Here is a 22765-nt window from a genome sequence, read left to right as displayed (position 1 = left end):
ATGCACACAGGTGCTTGGAGAGTAGGAAAGAAGGGAGTGGATGAGAAGGGAAACGTCAAAGAGAGAGCACTTATTTTGTGTTTCCGGACTTTGGAAACAAGGAAGGAATTCATGAATTAGAGACCAGCACTTAAGAAAACTGGGATATTTATGGGGGATGACCTTACTTTCGCACAAATAGCACATATGCAAGAGTTGATGCCAGAGATCAAGGCAGCAAGGGAGAAGGGAAAAATTGCCTTTTACAGAGGACGGAAAGTAGTGGTTTTGGAAAGACACACAGCATGATGGTGCGAGACATATGGGACCACACTCCGGATGGCGGCATGGAATTGTAATGGATCATATAGGCTGGATGTGGGTGCCTTTGAGGATAGCTTCAGAGACAGAGACATGTCTTTTACCAGAGACACATCAGAAACTTGGACAGTTGATGCCACGTGTGATTGGTTATTCATGGGAGACAGCTTGTCGGCCAGACACTAGATCCCAGCATGGGAGTCGAGGTTCAGGAGGGGTAGCAGTCTTATTCAGGGAGGAGTTGCATCCGCTATTACAGATTGTCCGGAGAGATGACCAGGCGAGATACATGTGGGTGAGATTGAGAGCTGAGACGGACAGATTCTTATACATCGCTATATGTTACTTTCTCCCTAGCACATCAGTCTATACCTCACCTAGAGGGCAGTCCCCTTTCTCTATACTTGATGATGACATATGGGAGTTCTCTAGAGATGGAGATATCATTCTCTTGGGAGACTTTAATGCCAGGACGGCCAACTCCCAAACGGTATTTTATGATCCTCGGAGGAGATGCTTAGAGAGATGGATATATCGGAGATGGGGCTTGACAGACACTCACAGGATAGAGAACACATAGAGTATGGGAGATATCTCATGGAGATGACGACTATGCATGGTTTGGCCATACTTAATGGTCTAGCGATTTTTTCTTCGTCTGGGGGATTCACATGCTTTCCACACAGACATGGGGCTAGTGCAGTGGACTATGTCATGACTTCACCAAGCTTCATCTCTAGTATTGAGGATCTCAGTGTGGGACCTAGACCTGTTGGAGTAGCAGTGGACCATGCTCTCTTGACTTTTTCAGTCTCTTTCCAGTACAGTGCCTCTCAAACACCACGGAGGATTGCACACACACGGTATACTTTTACACCAGACACGACTCAGTTTATGTGGAGGAGATTAATAGTCGGATATGGGCAGCCGAGCCTGTATATACCCTGGAGGAGATCACCACTCTATTGACGGAGATCTTGCATGGGGCAGCAGCAGAGGCATACCCACACACTCAACCAGATCAAAGAAGACGTTTTGGGAACATGTCTCAGAATAGTTGGTATGATGAGGAGTGCAGAGAGATCAGAGTTAAGATTAAGAGCGAGCTTATACTTGGAGTCATTACATATAGACAGTCTCGGATTGCCCTGCGGCGTTTAGTGCGATGGAAGAAGCATGCCTTTTTAGCCCAGATGGAACGTGATTTGTATCAGCTCTTTATGAGTCGAGATTCAGGTGAGGCATGGCGTCTCTTCCATGAGCACTCACCTCCTCCAGTGATTACTTCTCCCGAGATTTGGGGTCAGTATGCAGCATCATTATATATAGTACCTGGGCAACCACCATTACCAGACCCTCTAGAGCCATGTCTAGCCACTAGTACCTTTTTTACCACTGAGATGGTGAAGAACGTCATTGACAGGATGAGGACTAGGAGAGCATATGATCATGATGGTTTGGTGGTAGAGCACTTGATACATGCTAGAGATTTACTGTCAGAGGTTCTTGCGCGGTTGTTTAACCGTGTCATGTGTGAGGGACTACCCGAGTCTTGGAGATTATCTACTATTGTACCTCTCTTCAAGGCAGGGGACCCCACGGTGTTAGGAAACTACAGTACTATTATGATAGGGCACACATTGGCACGGTTGTATGTATCCATTCTTGAACAGCAACTGAGTAAATGGGCAGAAAATGAGGGCATTCGAGCAGCAGGACAGGCTGGATTCAGGAGGGGTTTCTCCACTTTGGACCATATTCTTACACTCAGAGCCATTATTGAGGAGGGTCGGGCACATGGGAGACGGATGTATTGTTGCTTTGTGGACTTCCGCAAAGCATTTGACACAGTGCCGAGGGCCAGATTGATGTGTAGGCTATTGAAGCTGGGAGTACCCACAGAGATCATATGGGGGATCATGGCTTTATACGGCTCAGTGAGACTGGCCATGTACGCACTCTTGAGGGGATTTTTGACATTGTTCATTCCACTATTGGAGTGAAACAGTGGTGTTCTTTGTCCCCTACACTATTTGGTATGTATGTAGATGAGGTTTCTGACTACATTGACAGAGAGGGCAACAGAGGCGCTCAGCTAGTAGGGACATGGATCCCTTTGTTATTATATGTTGATGATATTGTGTTGATATTAGAGTCACCAGAGGGCATGCAGAGACAATTGGATGCATTGCACAGCTTTGCAGAGGATAGTGGATTGTCTGTGAACCTTGGTAACACCAAGGTTATGGTGTTTAACACCACACCACAGTGGGTCAAGAGATTGGCACCTACACTCGTATATGGTCAGGACACTGTGGAGTACACAGATGCATATACATATCTGGGGGTGGTAGGTTTACTCTGAGAAGAGTAGCAGAGACTAGACTGTCCAGAGCCTATGCGGCATTGGGAGGGCTAGAGAGGATGCGTTCGTAGGTTCAGTTTCAAGAACCACGAACAAAGCTATGGCTCTTTGATGCTTTGGTTGCTTCAGCTATGCTTTATGGGGTCCAGGTTTGGGGACCATCTGTGAATTAGGACAGTTGGAGGAGCATGGAGAGACCCTTGGTACTTATGATATCCCGGATGATTAGAGCCAAGGCCTCCGTACCACATGCGATTATTCGAGCGGAGGTAGCCGCCCCTCCTAGAGAGATTGAGGCTCTTACCAGATCAGTGTCCTTTATGCACAGTCTATGGGATACACAGAGAGGCTGATATACTAGATTGGCTCTTGAGTCCTCTAAACAGTTAGCGATGCAGGGAGATGCACCATGTTGGTATGCGCAGATGACCTCATGGTTTCAGAGGCATGGTTTCAGCATGGATAGACTGCCTCCTTTTCAGTATTCCTTGGATGCACCCTCACTGCCAGTCACACGGACGGAGATCACTAGACTCATTCGTCAGGATCTTATACAGTTGGACACTAGGAGGACATGGGTAGAGCCGGTGCAGGAGTTGGGCACGAAGATGGATTTCTGCAAAGAGCATCTTCTCCAACTTTCGGGAGATGGGTTTGTGATTCGTCCGAGCTACATGGACTCTCATTTGTCTCATGGTCTACGATGTGCTGTTGGTCAGATTCGCACATCCTCACACCAACTGGAGATTGAGACGGGTAGATTTAGAGGGATACCACCGGAGTATAGGATATGCCAACTATGCGATAGAGAGCCACAGACAGAGCTACACTACATATGCCATTGCACTATGTATTATGAGATACGAGGGCGCTTCCATTGCTTATTTAGGGAGGGTTTTGGACCCCTAGATAGAGTCATGAGGTATCAGGATCAGAGATGCCTTGGCTTATATCTACACATGGAGTACGACAGTCACAGAGACAATCACAGATTTCTTTGGATCGAGGGAGCCAGAAGACCAACCACCAGCACAGACTTGTACCCACATTCATACCAGAGGCACCCTCATTGACAGGGTGACTGAGCTCGGGAGATCGAGACGACCACGACCGAGACACAGGAGCACACTCCATCGACGGAGACTCCAGCAGAGGATCAGAGGCATTCTAGCACGACACCTTGAGTGTCATTGAGGGCCTATTCTACATTTCACATTTCACATTTCACATCTCACACTTCATTTTTCATTTTTCATTTTTCATTTTTCACATTTTACATTCAGTACTTTTATACTTGTACTTCAGACATTGTACTAGATTCACCACTTTGTATCTGATGGTCTCATAGGTCATTTTGGCCTTTTGAAGACGTTAATATATCATTTCATTTCATTTCTCTCTCTCTCTCTCTCTCTCTCTCTCTCTCTCTCTCTCTCTCTCTCTCTCTCTCTCTCTCTCTCAAATTGGCTCAAATGTATGTGTGTGGGTGTGTGTGATTAGATTCATTCTTGTGAATGTCTGAGTGGTGCTTTGCCAAGGTGAAATGATTCTCTTTTTTTGTTCCTAGTGTTTCAGAAGTTTGAAGTGCGGTGTTTGAGTAACGATTCTCTTTTTCTTTCTAGTATTCCAAAAAGTTGAAGTTTAGAAAGCTTTTAGATTATTCTAATGGATTATTCATTAGAATACTTGGTAATAAGGCTGCAATATGTATCCAATGTTTCTTTGTTGAAAGATTGTTGTGTATGATCAGGGTCAGCTCTTTTTATTTTTATATATTCACTCCAGTTGCCCATTGTTATGTTACCCCTACCCCAACTCAGGGAAAAAAAAAGACTCAGGTTATAGTTTGGATGTCTCTAAATGTTAAAAACTATACCCACTAACTGGTGCTTTGGCAGTCCTTATTGACAAGATCTGAAAATAGAGTCAAGGAACTGCGTCAATCCATTGATCTTTTGAAAAAGGAAAGCAAGAAGTTAGAGGTTGGAAGTTTGTCCTCATAATGCGCATTTTTACTGCTGAAGTCTTGTTACACGGTTTTGCATTAATTAAACGCCCATGTTGATAGGAAAGAGCAAAACTTGCAGAAGATGAACTTCTACGAGGAAGAACAAAGCTCAAGTATGCTTGGGAAAAAATTAGCTCGAGATGTTTTGTGCCTGTGTTTTCCTTCGTAATGGTTTGTGGTGCTTGTTTCAGACAAGTTGGAACTCAGATTCAAAAACTTGTGAATTCTATTCATAAGACAGAAAGTCAGTCTCAGGGTACAATGCTAATCTGTTGCTCAAACACCTTACTGGGATCTTTCATTTAATTCATATCATGTTTTCTCTCTGATTTTGCATTGCAGGTTTAATGGAGAGCCTCAGAGAGTTGCCTGGCAGAGATGCTTTGAGGTTCCGAGCCGAGGTTCGAAAATGTTTCTGTTAGGATTTAAGGAAGAAAGTTTGAGATATGATTCATAATTATCCTGTATTTTTGTCCTGTTCAGAACTCTATCGCTAAGTTTTTGTAAACTGCAATGAAGATAGCACCTTTGGTGTGTATTAGTATATTGTTATAGTGCTCGACATGGATGTGTTGTTGAATATGTCCACACCAATTACAGCTGGATACCTGTAGTTGGCTTTATCAAGAGTGGAGCCATATTAAGAGGCCAAGGATGCTATGGAGAGAAATTCACACAGTTCTAGCTTTGCTACATGTTGTTTACCTTTTATATTGTTGTACATTGGAAAAATGTTTCAAAAAGCACTTATATGACACTTTGGAGAACTGTTATCCATACCGCAAGCGTTAGGTTGGTCCCATAGGTCTTGCTCTGTCATGCGGTGCGTCGTGAACTACTACCACTCTGCCTCCTTTATAGAAGGCGAGTTTCCCCTTCTTGTGGCAGCCATGATCTTGGGCACGCATTTTGTTTATGTGTGCTAGTCGAGATACTGTAAGATCATCTCCAAAGAAAATGCTTTAGTGTAGGCCTCTTTCTGAGGAAGTCCTTCTCTTCCATGGTAGCGAAACGAATGATTAGAGCACGTTCCTTCGAGGTTCCCCATCACCTCCTCTTGCCCACTCTCCATACTCTGGTGTGTTTTGGCTCCATGATTCCCATATGTGCATAAAGGCTTTTCACTTCCTCTTCCCACATTGTTGGTGTCCTACCTGTGACTCGTACATATAGAGCGCGTGGCTTCCTCCGTTGCTCTTCCTCAATTGAGGTGTTGACGATAGAGGTGGGAGTGGGGGTTTCATGTTTACCTTTTTTGGCCACTTGGATCCATTGGTCCACTTCCTCTACTTGCTTCTTGGTGTGGGTGAGCACCTCCACCCATGAAGAGGTCTCCTATGCCTTCTTCTCTTCCTCCGCTTGGATAGTGAGCTCTTGCTCCTTAGTGGTATTCAGCTTGTTTGCTATGGATGGCTGAATTTCTGCTTCTTCAAGCTTGGTCTGGGTGCGCATGTCCTCCAACTCTTCTTTTAGTTTGTCAATATCTTCATCTTGTGCCTATGCTTTGCATTTGAGAGAGGCACACTCCACCTCTAGAGCTGTGATCTTCTCCGGTAGGGCCCTATTGACGATGTTGAGGGTAGTATCCGTCTCTTTCTTATGTGCCAAAATGGCTTGTTTGATGGCAGTCTCCTCCTCATACCTCATCATACTATCATCCTTTGCCATCTTCTCTCATACGTCAAAGGAAACATAATGAGAGAGAGAGAGAGAGAGAGAGAGAGAGAGAGAGAGAGAGAGAGAGAGAGAGAGAGAGAGAGAGAGAGAGAAAGAAAGAAAGAAAGATAGAAAGAAAGATTTTTAACGTCTATGTCAGGCCGAAATCGGCCTATGAGACAAATCAAATGTACATGGTGTGTATGTCATCCGTCTATCGGAAAGACAAATGAAACAAAACTGAACTGAATGTAGGTAGGTAGGGGAGTATCTGAGGAGGGATGGAGCTCTATCTCTAGGGGTATATGCATGTCTATATGCTCAAGGTAGTACAATCATGAGAATGAGAATGCAAAAGAGAGAGAGAGAGAGAGAGAGAGAGAGAGAGAGAGAGAGAGAGAGAGAGAGAGAGAGAGAGAGAGAGAGAGAGAGAGAGAGAGAGAGAGGTCTTTTAACGTCTATATGACGCCGAAGTCTGCCTATGAGACAAATCAAGTATACATGTGTGTATGTCCTCCATCTATTGGGAAAGACGAAACAACAATCCAAATTGGTACAAAATGAAGAAAAAAGAACCCTACTGGGTGATGGGATCTATTGTGGGGGGGGGGATGGAGCTCTAGTACTAGGAATATATACATGCCTATATGCTCAGGGTAACATAACCATGTGGATGCACCAATCTAGTTAGCTCCATCCTGTGCTAATGGGAGGATGTAAAATATGGTACATGGGAGGATTGGGTGCAAGGGCTGCTCGAATGAACGCAGGTGAATCGGCCATCATTTGGGCTTGTCTCTCCTCAACAGCTCGAGGCTCTCGGATCTGGATCTCTATGATCTGTCTGCAGTGGACTCGTGGGGGTTGCCATCCAATAGCACATGGGCGTCGTCTACCACTGCTTGACTCAGCCTGCTGGAGAGTCATTCCCCTCGGGGGGTTTGGGAGTGGGGGAGGTGTGGCCCTCTAGAAAAAATCTGTAAGTTGTGACTGTCGCCCCCCCACAGTGTCTCTGCAAGTGGCTGCAAAAGTGTATCTATGTGCCTCTGTATCTTTAGTAGGTATCGCCCCAGCTGTCTCTGATCTCTAGAGTGCATGATCTCTCGAAGAGTAGGCTGGCCTCTGACTAGTGACTCGTATCTGCCTCCGATACTATCATAAGCTTTGCACCTACATACAAAGTGCTCCTCTCTCTCCACCTCCTCTTTGCATACTCGACAGACTCTATCCTCCATGGGAATGTCATGAGCTGGCCCCTCCTCGATCTCTAGTCTGTGTGATGCCACTCTGAGCTGACCAATTGCCACCCGTGAGCTGTGGGTCGCTGTATAAATCCATTCTGGAGTATGGTAAGAACACTGAAGGGGAGATGTGATCTACGTCTGCCTGATATATAGTTGCTAGAGATCCTATCTTGCTCTGATGATGTCATGTGGCACTGTGTGCTTTCCACGAAACAAGCGTGATATCGTACATATCTGCGGTCTCTCGATCCATGCCCATTGTCTATCTGTCAATCTGGGTGCCCAAATTGTTGCTGCGTACATCAGGGCTGTGGTGACTTATATATCAAATAGCCACCGCTTCGTGCAGGGCCCTTGGAAGTGTGCCTGATGACATCACCTCTCTAACATGGCCAAAGCTGCGTATCCTTGAGTGAGACTTGAGTCTGTCAGTAGCTGCCTGTGCCATAGAGAAGGGTCCCTGTGGGCTGGTGAAGGTGACTCCAAAGTAGATGTAGGTCACCACCTCGACTATTCCTGCTGCTGTAAATGTGGCTACTCACTCGGTCGATCTGGAGGTGTGGAAGATCATGACCTTGGTCTTCCCAAGGTTCACTATCAATCCTCTTTGTAGACAAAACTCATTCAAGGTGCTCAAATGGCTCTGTAAGCCCTCTAGTGACTCTTAAATCAAAACAATGTCATCAACATATAGCATAATGTGGACTGGAGTACCTGCCATATCAGCTCCTGTCCTTCCTGCTCGTAAGATGTAGTCTGAGATCTCATCGATGTAGAATCCAAAGAATGCTGGGCAGAGGGGGCATCCTTACTTAACACCAATGGTGCTAGCAATTGACTTTGATAGACAACCTGGACATCGAACTCTCCCAGTCACCCTCTCATAGAGAGCATAGATAGCCCATATCATCTCTGATGGTACCCCCAAACTCTGAAGTCGTCGCAAGCACCTCTTTCGTGGAACTGTGTCAAAGGCGTTGTGGAAATCCACAAAGCAGCAGTAGGGCTTCTTCTTCCGCTCCATTGCCCCATCAATGAGGTAGCGTTGAACAAAGATATGGTTGATGGTAGAGAAGGTCCGCTTGAACCTTGCCTGGCGGTAGCTCGAAGGTCCTCAGTCTCTTCGTAAGAACTAAGCTTAGCCTCAAATAATGCTCCATACAATTTTGCCAATCATGATAGTCCTATAGTTCCCTAGGTCCTGGGTGTCTCCAAACTTGTGGATTGACACAATGGTGTGCCTAGTCCTCTCCTCTGGGAAGCCCTCCCCTATAGCATGGTTGAATACGTGTGCAATCAAGGGGGAATTAGTGGCGGCTGCGTAGATGAGGTGCTCACTCTGCAAGCCTGTATGACCTGTAGACTAGCGGTGTTGTAGGCGGCGGATGGCCTTCTCGACCATCTCTGTTGTGAAGAAAGAAGAGCTTCGATCGAGGCCCAGGCGGTTGTGAAATCGAAGGCTGGTCCGTCACCTCATAAAGTAATCATGCCATACCTATGGATCCTCTATAGGAGTGGCCGATCGTGGCTCTCGAAGGGCGTGCCATGCTATGACACTCTCCATGCTCATGAATAGACGGTATAGCTCTAGCTCCCATGCCTCCTCAAAAGCTCGCCGCTTTCGGCGTGTAAGTGTCTTCATCTGGCGCCTAGCCTCACGCTCAGTAATCTCTCAAAGGGCTTGTTGCGTCCGCAATCGACGATAGAGATCTCTGCACTCCTCATTATACCACGGCTTCTGTGGCACAGTCCCTGGGAGGGGGGGTGTGTGCCGTGTGAGTGGTGTATGGGAAAGAGCTGATGGCTGATGTCTAAAGGACTAATGTGATGTGGGCGGTGAGCATGGGTAATGGTGTGGAGAGGTGGAGCAAAAGAAGTCCCTTCTCGACCTCTGTCGAGTATAAGGTGGCTAGCTCATGTGTGAAATGGATCGTGGTGTGTGGGGTGCATGTTCTTGATGTAGTGGGTGTGGCGTCTCTAGTGAGGGAGAGTGCGAGAAGAATGTCATCTTTTCCTTGCTTATAAAGAGTTCCGACAATCAAGCATTAAGCTTCACATTACTTGATTAACTTCCGAGCTAAATTGTCACGTGCACATCTAACCCTATGTGCATGTGGACAAGCTACTTTAGGTCTAGGGTTCAGGTCAACTTAGGAAGTGTTTGGGCACGTTGTGAGCCTGTGCGCAGGCCGTGCATGTCCAGGCACTTAGAGTAGTTGCATATCCTCTGGTTGCATACATCATGATCATCAACATGACATTCAGTACTCATCTTGAGCAAAGTCAACATTCACTTCCGCTGCACCTTACGTTGGTATCAGAGCTTTGAGAGTGTTTTGTATCACTCAAGGAAAGAACCACAAGATTTTTTTTGCTTGTAGCGGTCGCACGTAACCCAAGTCCACTTGGGCGTGTCTATTCCTAATCGTGTTTTTGAAGAGTGACAAGTAACCCAAGAAAGAAGGGCTTGTCCGGCCTCCCCTTGTTCCTCTTTTCACTCATTGAGAGCGGACCGTGCACTTAGCGGTCGGCCAATCGACGTGAGGTGGAAAAAAGAAACTTTGGTGTGAGCGCAAAGCCGCCATAGGGTGCACACGTAGGGAAGAGTCAAGCTCGGGTAAGAGAAAAGCCTTCTCAAACACCGATTGCAAGCAAAAGAACTCTGAACCTCAAGAACCCAAGTTCCTCGCGAACTAAAGTACCCAAGATCTCAGTGTATGGTGATCACCCAACGCGGAATAGATACTTTGCGTGAAGGTGATGAGCATGGAGGTGGTGACAACAAATTTTCCCCACCAGGAGGATTTCCGACCCTCCCCCTCCCACATCTACGCCACGGGTTGTACCAAATCCTATGGAGGCTTTGATCAAGTCAATGATGGACATGATGTTACAACAAGAGGCGCAACGCGCCACCTTTGATCGTGAGCGCGAGCAAGCGTGCTTGGCGGTCGAAGAAAGAAGTGTAGCCTTGGAGCGTGAGCATGAGCGTGCGAGCTTGGCACCCAATTATGGATGCGAAGCGCAAAGAGGCTTTTATTTTTGGGTTGGACGAGTATATCAGGTTCAATGTCAAAGTCTTCAACCCCATAGATCTCAACAAGGCGGTAGCGATTGCTCTCGCACAAGAGATGAAGCACAACAAAGGAAACCCTAAGGAGAACACGCCTTCTCACAGTATCTCTCTCACACTCTTCAGAACCCACAGAACGGTAAGAATGGTAACTCTTCTAGCCACTCTTCCTTTAATCCTTCGGATAAGAACTCTGAAAATGAATTTAAGGGTAAAGCTAACACACCTGCTAAACCTAAGCTCACCCTAGATGAAAAAGATGCACAAGGAATTATAGGAGGATACATAACGTCAGAAGACCAAGTCATTTATGCTAAGGAAGGTAGATGTTATCAATGTCACACTAAGGGTCACATAAGACGAGATAGTCCTAAGAACGCACCTAAAGAACCCACAAAGGAACCCATAGAATTCACATCATGCAAACAGAGAGCAAACTAATGTGTCCCAAGTTTCTCACTTTCATGTCGATGCATCTCTCATGCATTGTTATGGTTATGTGAATCAACGCATTGTGGTCTTCTTTGATTCTAGTAGTATGCATGATGTGATTAGCGACTCTCTCGTGAAGAGCGCACGTCCAGAAGCTTGACCCATTGATCCCATTGCGGCCTCTGGGTTTGCTCTTGGCATGCACTCTTCGTTTACCAATGAATGTCGTGATGTGACCGTGTCCATTCAAAATGTCTGTTTTCGTCGAAAGTTTGTGATTTCTCCTCTCTCAGGATACGATGTGACTTTTGACATTAAGTGGTTTAAAGATCATAATTTACAAGTTTGTTGGAAAGAAAACACTCTCAGTCTGCAGTTGAAGGAGCACCTTTCGTGGTTCTTCAATGTGACACTAAGATTCCATCTATGTCACTAATCTCTCACTCTCATGTTTTGGACGAGGATAAAACAGAAAGTCTCATTCTAGAGAAGCATGATTTTTTGCATGACAAAGAACAAGAAAAGACACATGAAACGGAACACGAAAAAGAACAAGAAAAGGAGATCCTCCAATTTATTCCTTTTCTGCAGCACGACACACATTTTTTGCATGATAAAGATGTGATTGTTCACAAGGATGATGGTTTAGATGATGATTTCTCTAGTGAAGCTAACCTCATTGCATATACGATTAGTAAAGTAGAACCTATGGTGCACTTTCCTCATGCAGAACAAGGGGCGCTCGATTTCTAGCTGAGAGGGGCCTCATTTGCAAGCTGTCACAGGTTAAGAGCTATTGATTGCAAGTTTTTCTTCTCATGTACAGTGTGGTGCAAGAAGTCATGTCTTGCACACCTCACGTTGCTCTCTCTTCCCCATACGTGCAGTAATGTGATGCCCTCAAGAGGGCTCTTCTTTTGACTCATGTACAACTGTGTTGTTACATGCGTTTTTGCTGAGGCAAGAGCCTCTCTGAGCAGGAACAAGAGTAGCTTAATGTTGCTTCAAAATTAGGCACCGGTCAGGGTGATAACCTCACCGTACAGGTGCGTTTTCAGCACTGGTTATGCACTGAATTTTGATTGTTTTTCAGCCATATGGATGCCAGAACCATTGGGAACAGTGCCCCACTATTAGAGGACATTTTAGAGACTGTTTAGGGCTGAAAACAGGGCAAAAACCAGTAAATACAGCGTGCTGAATTTACTGTTTTTGGGCAGAAATCAGAGGGTTTATGTCGGTGGAAGCGAGTTCCACCAAGAGAATTGATTTTGGGCAAGTTTTGGGGTTATTATGTTGCCGAAATTTTACCAGGATAGGTGGTATCTAGCTGGATACAAGTAAAGAATTCCCAGAACTCTTCTTCTAATTTACTCTCTTAAAGTGTAAAGAAATATTGAAAGGGGTGCCAGTTTTGGAGCCTATAGGTTGTCGGCGTCTGCTCAGAGCATTGTAGCTTCCGAGCCGTATGTGCGTTTTAAGTGTTAATCCCCGTCGCAGGTTACCTTTGCAAGTTCTCTCTGTGTGTGTCTAAAGTAAAGAGTTTTGGGTGAAAGCAAAAGCCTACCGCCCTACGGGCCGGTTTCAAGGTTCCATTGCAGGGACATAAATCACTTTTTCCTCAAGAAGTGAGCCTTGGTTGTTTTGGGTAAAGACAAAGAGTATAGGAACGCGGGATTACACTATGGCCGACAAAGGGAAAGGCATTATGGAAGAGGGTTCCTCTCCGCAGGACAGGCAGGATATTTCTATGGTGTTTGAGGTTGGCGAGAGTTCACGGCCACCCTTGTCTGCACCTTTTCCCAATGTGAATGTTCCTCCAGTACAAGGCTTTATGACTGGGCAACTTGAGGATGATGCGTTCAGGACTCAGTTAGTTGACGCGGTGAATGTGTTTTCGTAACTGGTGCAAAACCCAAGGTTTATGGAGTTCTTGCAAGCGCCACGAGTGCCACAGCAAAATAGGCAACCTACACCGTGAATAGAGCTTGTTGAGGCTCAAGCCCAAGTACTTCATGCGCCCCAACAGGATAGGAAGCACTCGCATGTTACGGAGTCAGAGGCTCTAGAGCAAGTTCCTCCCGCCCTTGAAGAGGTGGTTAGAATGTTTGTTTTACAAGCAATGCCAGTTCAACCCACCACCTTTCAGAGTCCGCATGCTGTCTTGAATGGACAGGGAACTGGTTACCAGGCAATGTATCCAGTTTTTCCACCACCCACGGTACATCCTAGGTATTTCGAGGGTGGATCTGTGTTCGAAAGGATGGCTGATTATGCGCTTGGAAGTCAGCCGTACATGCCAAGAACAGTGTTTGGGGGTATGCAAGGCATGATGCCAAACCGCATGATGGTAGCATTGGCATGCAATAAGGTTTTCAGAGCAACTAGGGCTAGTTTGGGGTGCCACAAGGTCATTTTGGCATGGTTGGTTTTTCTGGACAGCAGCCAGATATGGCACCTATGACTCAAAATGTCAATGGCCAAGATGCGCCAATGATTCCTACTACAGTGTCCATGGTGCAGACAATTCCTTATGACAATTTGGGGGCATTGGAAAAGCCGAAAGCTTACAAAGAAGGTGGTGCAGCTGTAAACTTTAGCGCTCTCAACGGCTTTGAGGATAAGGCAAAGGCTCTTACTTTCCTCCAACAGTTTGATACAGCTTATGCTGGAGAGAATTTTTCTGAGGCGTCCATGCTCAGGAAAGCTGCCACTTTCTTGAAAGACAATGCGCTTACATGGTGGGACATTGTTAATGCAAGGACAAGCACCCGCCACTTGGGTCTACTTCAAGCAAATGTTTGCATCTGCTTGGTTGTCAAATAAAAATTTGAAGCCGACGTCATGACAGATTGGCACCAACTCACTGCAACTCACTGCGGCTACTTGGGAGAGCCTACAGGAGTACAATCGGAGGTTTTGCAAAGCATTACTCTCAGTAACCTCCTACAGATTTGTGCCATTGAGCAGATAGAGAAGTATTGTTGTGGGCTGCCTAGAGGGCTTCGGGACTACTGTACCAAGAACATAGTGGCTATCCTCACCTAGCTCGTGGAAGTTGCTAACACTGGTCTTGCCTTGTTGAAAGGAGAGGACATAGGGTTTCCGAGCAACGAAAAAGGACGGCTCCTAAAGCGTCACACGGGTCAAAAAAGGCCAACAAGATAAGGATTCATGCGGGACTCTTGGAGCGTAGGCAAAGAAACAAAAAAGGAAGCCTTTTTTGCGTAAGTCGCGCGAAGAAAAGAAGGTCTTAATGGCTGAAAACAAATGCATTATATGCGAGCAGCCTAGTCACTTTGCTATCAGTTGTCCACAAAGGAAAAGACCAGTTGACTCAGATGATAAAGAGGACCAGAAAGGCAAGAAGTCTAAACCCACGACAGGTTTGGTGCCAGATATGGTGGGTGAGAGGCCTGGTATAGATGCCAACGAGTTATGCTGAGCATGGGGGTGCCAAACCAAACTTTATCTCACTAGAGTTAGCTATGAAGCTAGACATGAGAGCTGAAGAGATGGGGTACACCGCAAAGGCAGGGCTGGCATGTCCTGGCCACTCAGAGTGTGTTACTCCCATTATTGGAAAGCTGCGCATGCATTTTCAGTCATATGTAAACACATAAGAATTTTATATCATCCCATTAGAAGGGTGCGATGCGCTACTTGGAATTCCGTGGATATTCAGAGTACATGGCGTGCTAGATGCCTTCAACATAGGGGCAAAACTCATGTTTTGGATGTAAAACTCAAAGGGGAGTCTGTCCCTATTGTATCTGCTTTGACTATCACTTCTGTAATAAAGAATCATCTTTCTGTGTACTTAATTTTTGCACGTGATGTCTTAGATAATTGTCAATCAAATTTATGTGTCTTAGATAAAGAAAGGTCAGCATTTTTGCAAGAGTTTAGTGACTGTTTTTCTGATTCATTACCGTCGCAATTGCCGACAGAAAGACATCAGGACCATTGGATAGATTTGGTGCCAGGGTGTAGCTCACCAAATAGACCTCCCTACAGGGTTAGCGTGGCGCAACAGAAAGAGATTATGGCCAGGTTGAGGAGTTATTAGAGAAGGGGCTGATCCAGCCTAGTTCTTCACCCTTTTGCTCCCCAATGCTCCTAGTACAGAAAAAGCATGGCTCATGGCACATGTGTATTGAGTACCGTGCGTTGAATAAGAATACCTAGGATTGATGATATTCTCGATCGTTTAGAGGGTGCTGCAATTTTCAGCAGGATAGACCTAAGAGTGGGTACTATCAGATTTGTATAAGGCCAGAGGATGTGCACAGGACTGCGTTTAGAGCCACATTTGGTCTTTATGAGTTCTTAGTGATGCCGTTTGGTCTAACAAATGCTCCTGCCACGTTGAACGTGATGATGGACCGGATTTTTCCGCTCACATCAAAAGTTTGTTGGGACATTCTTCGATGACATGATAGTCTATTTGAAGAATGAAGAGGAGTATAGGCATCACTTGACCATTGTGTTCGAAGAGCTGCGCAGTCACAGGCTACTTGTCTATCCTAAGAAAGAGAATTCTTCCTGGAAAAGATCCACTTCCTTGGCCACATAGTCTCGAAGGATGGTGTTAGAATGGATCCCGCAAAGGTCGAAGCTATTAAGACATGGCTAGACTTGAAGACTGTGCACGATGTCAGAAGCTTCTTGGGATTATGTTCCTACTATAGAAGGTTTATGAGGAATTTTGCAGAGATAGTATCACCTCTTCACACTTCGCAAAAGAAAGAGGCCACTTTCAGTTGGACCCAAAAAGAGATTTTAGCTTTTAGTCTCTTAAAGGAGAAGTTGACTTCAGATCCAGTAATTGTCTTGCCAGATCTCAGAAAGTCATTTGTGGTCCAGTGTGACGCGTGTGGCAGTAGCATCAGGGCAGTGCTAATGCAAGATGGACGTGTAGTAGCTTATGAAAGCCGAATTTTGCAAGGGCCAGAGAAGACCATACAAGTCTATGAGAAAGAGCTCTTGGCCGTGATTCATGCGCTTTCTAGCTGGAAGCACTACCTCTTAGGTGCTGATTTTGTTGTCCAAATAGACCATCAGACCTTGCGATACTTCTTGACACAGTCAAAGCTATCCAAAAAAAGCATATGCGATGGGCAAACATTCTTTCTATGTTCCACTTCCATATTGTGCATGTGAAAGGCAAGAAGAATATTGTGGCTGATGCTTTATCAAGAAAGCCACAAATTTCAGCTGCGTCAATTCCCTATCATCATGAGCTTGATGACATGAAGGAACAATATGCTACTGATGAAGTTTTTGCAAGGATCTTTGAACAATTGCAAGAGGGGCAACATCATGAGCACTACCTCCTTAGAGATGGTTTTATTCTGGTGTATGGCAGACTTTGTGTCACTAGGCCATTGCGACATAAGGTCATGGTAGAGAGTCATGTCCCACCGTATGCAAGGCATCGTGGTATTGATGCGACAGTTAAAGCGGTAGAGACATTCTTCTATTGGCCTACCTTGAGGAGAGATGTGGATGCCTTTGTGCAAGCATGCATGATTTGCCAAAAGGTCAAGTTTGACAGGCAAAAGGCATCAGGGTTGTTACAACCATTGCCGATTCCCGATAAGCCATGGGAAAGCATTGCTATGGACTTTATCTTTGATCTTCCAAGAACACCAACAAGAAATGATGGTATAGGGACCATTATTTGCAGGTTCAGCAAGCAGGCCCATTTTATCCCTGTCAGGAAGAAGATAAAATGTGATCAGATGACACTCTTGTTCTTGTACAATGTGTTGAAGTACCATGGTATGCCACAATCGATTGTCAGTGATCGTGATCCTCTGATGACAAGTTTGTTTTGGAGAGGATTGTTTGAGAACATGGGCACTACGCTCAAGTTCTCGTCTTTGTTTGATCCACAAACTGATGGACAATCAAAAGAGGCTAATTCTACTGTCTTGGATCTGTTGAAATGCTATGTGTCAGATAATAAGGGCAAGTGAGAACAATATTTTCCTATGCTTGAGTATGCATACAACAAGACGGTGTATTCATCGATTGACAAGGCACCTTTTGAGATTGTTGAAGGCGGCAAAAAGGTCCCTCCCATTTTGCATACAAAGGACAATATTTTTGAGGCAGATCGATATGTGGAGAACATGGATGAAATGTATAAGAAAATTAAAGTTGCCTTGGAGAAGACTCGGGCAAAGCAGAAAAAACCTTGCTGATCGTCACCGTTGTGAATTATTGTTATCACCTGGTGATTGGGTTCTGTTAAGGTTCGAGAAGGCAAGGTTAAAGAAGATGAAGGGTAAGGAACGGTTGTTTCCTAAGCTCAACATGTGTTACTATGGGCCTTTTCAAGTGCTTGACAAGATCAGCGATGTGGCTTACATGCTAAAATTGCCTGATGCGTGGAAGATTTATCATGCATTTCACGTGAGTCTTCTAAGACCATTCGTGGGTGATGTGCCAGAAGATATGTTGGATGAGGATCAGCTTGAAGTTGAGGAACTTGATGAGATCTTGGTACCTGAGCAAGTTTTGGCACACGAGGACAGAAAAGTTAAAGGATAGGTTGCAAGCTGCTATTTGGTGAAGTTCAAGAACTATCCACCTATGGATGCAAAGTGGATGGAAGAGCATGATCTGTCAGAGTCACCAAATGTATTGCAGCTCACCTTGAAGCCTTTGGGTTACCGCCTACCTATGGCCCAACCCAACGTGTGCAAAGGAGGGATAATAATAAAGCTAGCACACCAAATGTACATATGATTTCAGTGTAATAGATGGAAATGACAAAAGTATGAATGTCTCATTAAGTCATTTATATCTATGTGTTACGACTTTCTCGCGGATACATGCGATGATAAAAGAGTGTTGACAACACAAGATCATCTGTGGCATGTATTGATGGTATGCAATTGAGGATGTTTGCGATTTCAAGAGGGGGGTATGTCACGAGGACGTGGCAACTGTTAACTATGTCACGAGGACGTGGTAACTGCTAACCTTAGTTGTTGGTTTCTTTTCAATGATTTTTGTTTGATTATTGAGACTCTCTTTTTGAAGTTGCAAATGGTTGGACATCGTATGGCCAATGTGAACGGTAGTTTCACCCGCAGAAGGGAAGTTAGTCGGCACTGGAATTCGTATAGTAAGAGGATGTCTAGGCTCAGTTCAATATCATGTAGGTACCCTGTCGCAGTTAGCAAGTTGGTGGATACTAGGAAGTGAACTCAATAAAGGCATAGTGCCAAGGTGGGTTCACCGAGGGTAAGTATCCGACATAGTTGCCACAAAGTTTCGAAACGTTTCGTTTGAAACGAGTTTCAGAAGTTTCGAAACGGTTTCGTCCGTGAAAGAAACGCCAAAACAGAAGTTTCGTGCAAACTAAAGAAACGTACGTAAGTTTAAGTGGTATAAGCTGAGATATAACAAACAGGGCCACGCAAAACACAAATACAACAAACTGGACCATGCAAAACAGAATACAAAAGAATTTGAAACGATAAAAAAATCAACGCTACAGCCTGATGTGCAAAAACTTATGAGCCTTGACTTTACCTTTGAAAGCTCCAAACTCATACAAAAACGTTTCTGAAATGTTTTGTACGTTTCATGAGTGAAGAAACGCGTTTCTTGGCAACATTGGTATCCGATATCTAGGCCACATTGCATTTTTGGATGCGGTCCCAGTGGGGATAGATGGTCGAATGACCAGTGGGAGTCCAACGGAAGCATCCCCTAAAATTTAGGGAACTGCTATTTTGGACCATAAAATCTGTTTACGTCATTACCTCCGGAATGACAAGGGGAACATTTTAGAACTGTATCGAAAAGTCAATGGGGTAACTAGTCGGGAGATTTTTAAGCGAGAAGCCCAAAACGAGAAAATGCTTGTAAATGTGCCAAATGGCACTCTCGGTTGCATTTTCCTCATGCAGAACAAGGGGCACTCGATTTCTAGCTGAGAGAGGCCTCATTTGCAAGCTGTCACAGGTTAAGAGCTATTGACTGCAAGATTTCCTTCTCATGTACAATGTGGTGCAAGAAGTCATGTCCTGCACACCTCACATTGCTCTCTCTCTCTCTCTCTCTCTCTCTCTCTCTCTCTCTCTCTCTCTCTCTCTCCCCTATGTGCAGTAAAGTGATGCCCCACAAGAGGGCTCTTCTTTTGACTCATGTACAGCTGTGTGGTTACCTGCGTTTTTGCTCAGGCAAGAGCCTCTCTGAGCAGGAACAGGAGTAGCTAACTGTTGCTCCAAAATCAGGCAACAATGAGGGTGATAACCTCACCGTATAGGTGAGTTTTTAGCGCTGGTTATGCGCTGAATTTTGACTGTTTTTCAGACATATGGATGCCAGAACCATTGGGAAAAGTTCCCCACTGTTAGAGGACAGTTCAAGGACTGTTTAGGACTGAAAACAGGGCAAAAACCAGTAAATACAACGTGCTGAATTTACTGTTTTTGGGCACAAATCAAAGGGTTTATATCAGTGGAAGCAAGTTCGAGTAGGGGAATTGGTTTCAGGCAAGTTTTGGGGTTGTTATGCTACTGAAATTTTGCGAGGACAGGTGGTATCTAGCTGGATACATGTTAAGGATTCCCACGACTCTTCTTGTAATTTACCCTCTTAAAGTAAAAAGAAATACCGAAAGGGGCGTCAATTCTGGGGCCTATAGGTTGTCGGTGTCTGCTTGGAGCATTCTAGCTTCGGAGCCGTGTGTGTTTTAAGTGTTAATCCCCGTCGCAGGTTACCTTTGCAAGTTCTCTCTGTGTGTGTCTAAAGTAAAGAGTTTTGGGTGAAAGCCAAAGCCTACCGCCCTACGGGCCGGTTTCACACTGTGCCATCCCGTTATAAATAACGAGATGGTGCTAAGAGGCTAGTTTGAGCAAATGATGACCATACTCTATGATGCGAGCTATGTTTGCTGAATCCCTGGTGGTAGTCTCCTCCTGTATGGCATGGTTGGCATGGAGTGTCGGGTCCTTTGTGCCGTATGCCTCACACTGGTCACTGCATGTCCTGGCATTGAAGTCTCCCATAAGGAAGACTTCCCCAAGTGTAGAGTACTCCATAATCTCCTCTGCCAAGCATACATATGGTGATGTTCTCTCCTCCCTATTCCTGTCTGTCTTTGTAGTGGAGAATTTGGAGCTTGAGGGGGCAAAGTAGCAGAGGCAAATATAAATGATCCTGTCTCGTGATAGCTCAAAACCAATTAGTGGGCATGTGGGTCCCGTGCAACAATCTGCATCCTCCTCGGGAGTCCATACCTGAAAAATATAGCCACCCCTCTTGATCCTCGTGTAGTATGTTGACGGGCTCCCTGGATGTGACGAGTCCCACTGGAAGCCATGGATCCTTGGTAGACTCCGCTTTGGGCTGTCATGTGTCTTTCTCAAGAGAATGAGGTCGCGTTCTCTCATCACTTCATCAAGTCTCTCTAGGTGGGTGCATAGATCCCCATTGAAGTTCCAAACGGCAACATGAATTTCCTGATGTGTCCCATAGGCCGTGAGTCTCTATCTGATGGTCTTGCCATCAGATAGCGACTTGCCTATGTGATGGTCTTGCCATGAATAATGACCCTACCATCTCGATATATTGCCTTCTTTCCTTCTTTGCGAGCTCTTCTCTATCCTCTATAAAATTATTACATAGCCTCAACAAATGTGTGGCACCCGAGAAAGCTCCTTGCTATGCTCTCCCAACCACTTGCGCAAGGCTAAAATCGCCATAGTTTTATCATAAAAAAGGCATTGTATGGTATCTCTCCATGGGTAGGGATCCGTACTGTATAGATGTACCATACGATACTGATCTGTATGTACATACAGATGCAACCTTGCCTATTATCGGCCAATCTCTATCTCCAATTGGTGAGATGTGGTGCATAGCTGACCAACAACACATCTAAAGCCATGAGATAGGTGGGTGTCGTGGGCACATCACTGGAAAATATAAGGAAGCAATGAAAATGTATGCGGATCACTGACATATATAATGCTCTTTTGTCTCTGGCTCTCTCTGGAAAACTTGGTATAATCTTTTCTTTGCGGGTATACCTCTGGAGTCTATGGATCTCCAGCAAGAAGAGACCTAGGCAGCTCTTATCATGTAGTTTATGGTGCGGAATATGGGGCCAAAGCCCCTCTGAATAAGCAATGAAAACCCCCGCGGATCTCATAATATGCTGTGCACTGGCAGATGCCATATACTATACTCCTTTGTTTCTGGCTTTCTTTGGCAAACCTGGCATAATCTCTCCGCAGTCTCAATCTCCATCTGGTCAGATGAGGTGTGCAACTGACCAATAACGCATCTAATGCCATGAGAGAGGTGGGTGTCCATATACCTCGCACGTGAGATAAACCCATCATCTGTCATGGGGAGAAGATGGTCTCATAAAAAGCCATCTTTGTCCCCAACTCATGTGATGGAGACAGCGAATCCTCCGAGTTTCAAGCTCAATGAGATCAAGTTTGATACTCATGTTAATCTCTCAATATGTGAGGGTGAGGGATGGGTCATCAAGGAATACTTAAAAGGGGGCAGCCTGTCTATGCTAAATCCACATAGCTCAAACCAAGATGATAATTTGTTCAAACCAACATGAAGTATCATCTTTACTGTAACAGATTTGGACACCCCAAGTTGAGAATTTGGCACGACACACGAGAGAGAAATTGAAAACCACTTAATAACTTCAATCACAATTGAGAGAGGACACGTTCTGTGCCCAGAGATATTGATCTCAAAGTTTGGCGCCCCTTTTGGTATTCTATTTATATTAATTCTTGGCAAAGTACAATGTCTGAGGGTTCTCTCTCTGCAGTGCTCCCAAGCCAATTTGAGAGAGAATGAGGCGGTGACAATCTTTATAAAAGCATTGGGCCTTCCAAAAGCAATTACATGAAGCGCCAAAAGTTGGCAGCGAAATTTGTGGTAGAAATTGCGGGAATCTGTACAGCAGAAGCTCGTAAATCGCGGGGTCCATACTTAGTGCCACGCTAGCATCCCACTCCATTTCAGGCCTTTGCGTTAATTTTATTATCCTAATATCCCTTGGGCCCCATCGGACGGGACCCATAAGTTGGAACAACTTAAATCATTTTAGTTGTCAATTTCCATTGGGGTTCGTCTGGGTGGACATGCCACGTCATCACTTTGTGACAATGACTCAAGCATGTGTCGCATGGGAGCTCGAGTGCATGTGCTATGGATGAAAGACACCGACCTTGCAAGAGCCTCTACTACAATCGGTGGTGCGCTCATCTCAGCTCTGATCTCATTTGGCACTCGGGCCTTTGCTCTGAAGATCATGGATACAAGTGGTCTTTCCATGGATCTCTGTCCTTCATGTATGTGCCCTGATCTACTATAATGAATGAGGCTAGGCCTCCATATTTGCACTCCATAAAGCATGGTAGAAGTGACCAAAGTGTCAAATAAAGCCACAGCTTCGTGCGTGGCTCGTGAAAGTGCACCCATGAACATATCCCCTCCTAATGCTGCATATCCCCTCGTCAATCTCGCCTTTGCAGCACCTTTTATGGAGAAAGTAGATCCACTAAATACAACACAGATATATGTATACGAGTCTACATACGCCACTATCACCTGTCCATATGTAATAATAGGTGCTGATCTGCTGATCCACTGTGCTGGAGTATTGAATACCATTAGCTTGGTTTTGC

The 22765-nt window shown here is 45.1% G+C and overlaps 1 protein-coding gene across 2 annotated transcripts in view; it reads left to right on the top strand.

Annotated features, from left to right (window-relative positions):
• Window positions 1-22765, top strand: part of LOC147438471 (RGS1-HXK1-interacting protein 1-like) — a 124335-nt gene that overhangs the window by 87164 nt on the left and 14406 nt on the right. For both annotated transcript variants that reach the window (XM_086484571.1, XM_086484570.1), the window contains 4 exons: window positions 4564-4647; window positions 4734-4786; window positions 4865-4929; window positions 5016-5074. In XM_086484571.1, coding sequence (XP_086340697.1) covers window positions 4564-4647; window positions 4734-4786; window positions 4865-4929; window positions 5016-5074 — 261 coding nt within the window. The remainder of the gene's footprint in view (window positions 1-4563; window positions 4648-4733; window positions 4787-4864; window positions 4930-5015; window positions 5075-22765) is intronic.

This window comes from Adiantum capillus-veneris, chromosome 16 (assembly GCF_014529385.1).
Source record: "Adiantum capillus-veneris isolate H3 chromosome 16, ASM1452938v2, whole genome shotgun sequence".
Taxonomy (NCBI): Eukaryota; Viridiplantae; Streptophyta; class Polypodiopsida; order Polypodiales; family Pteridaceae; genus Adiantum; species Adiantum capillus-veneris.
The sequence above is the reverse complement of the archived record's forward strand: the minus strand, read 5'-3'. Positions and strand labels throughout refer to the sequence as shown.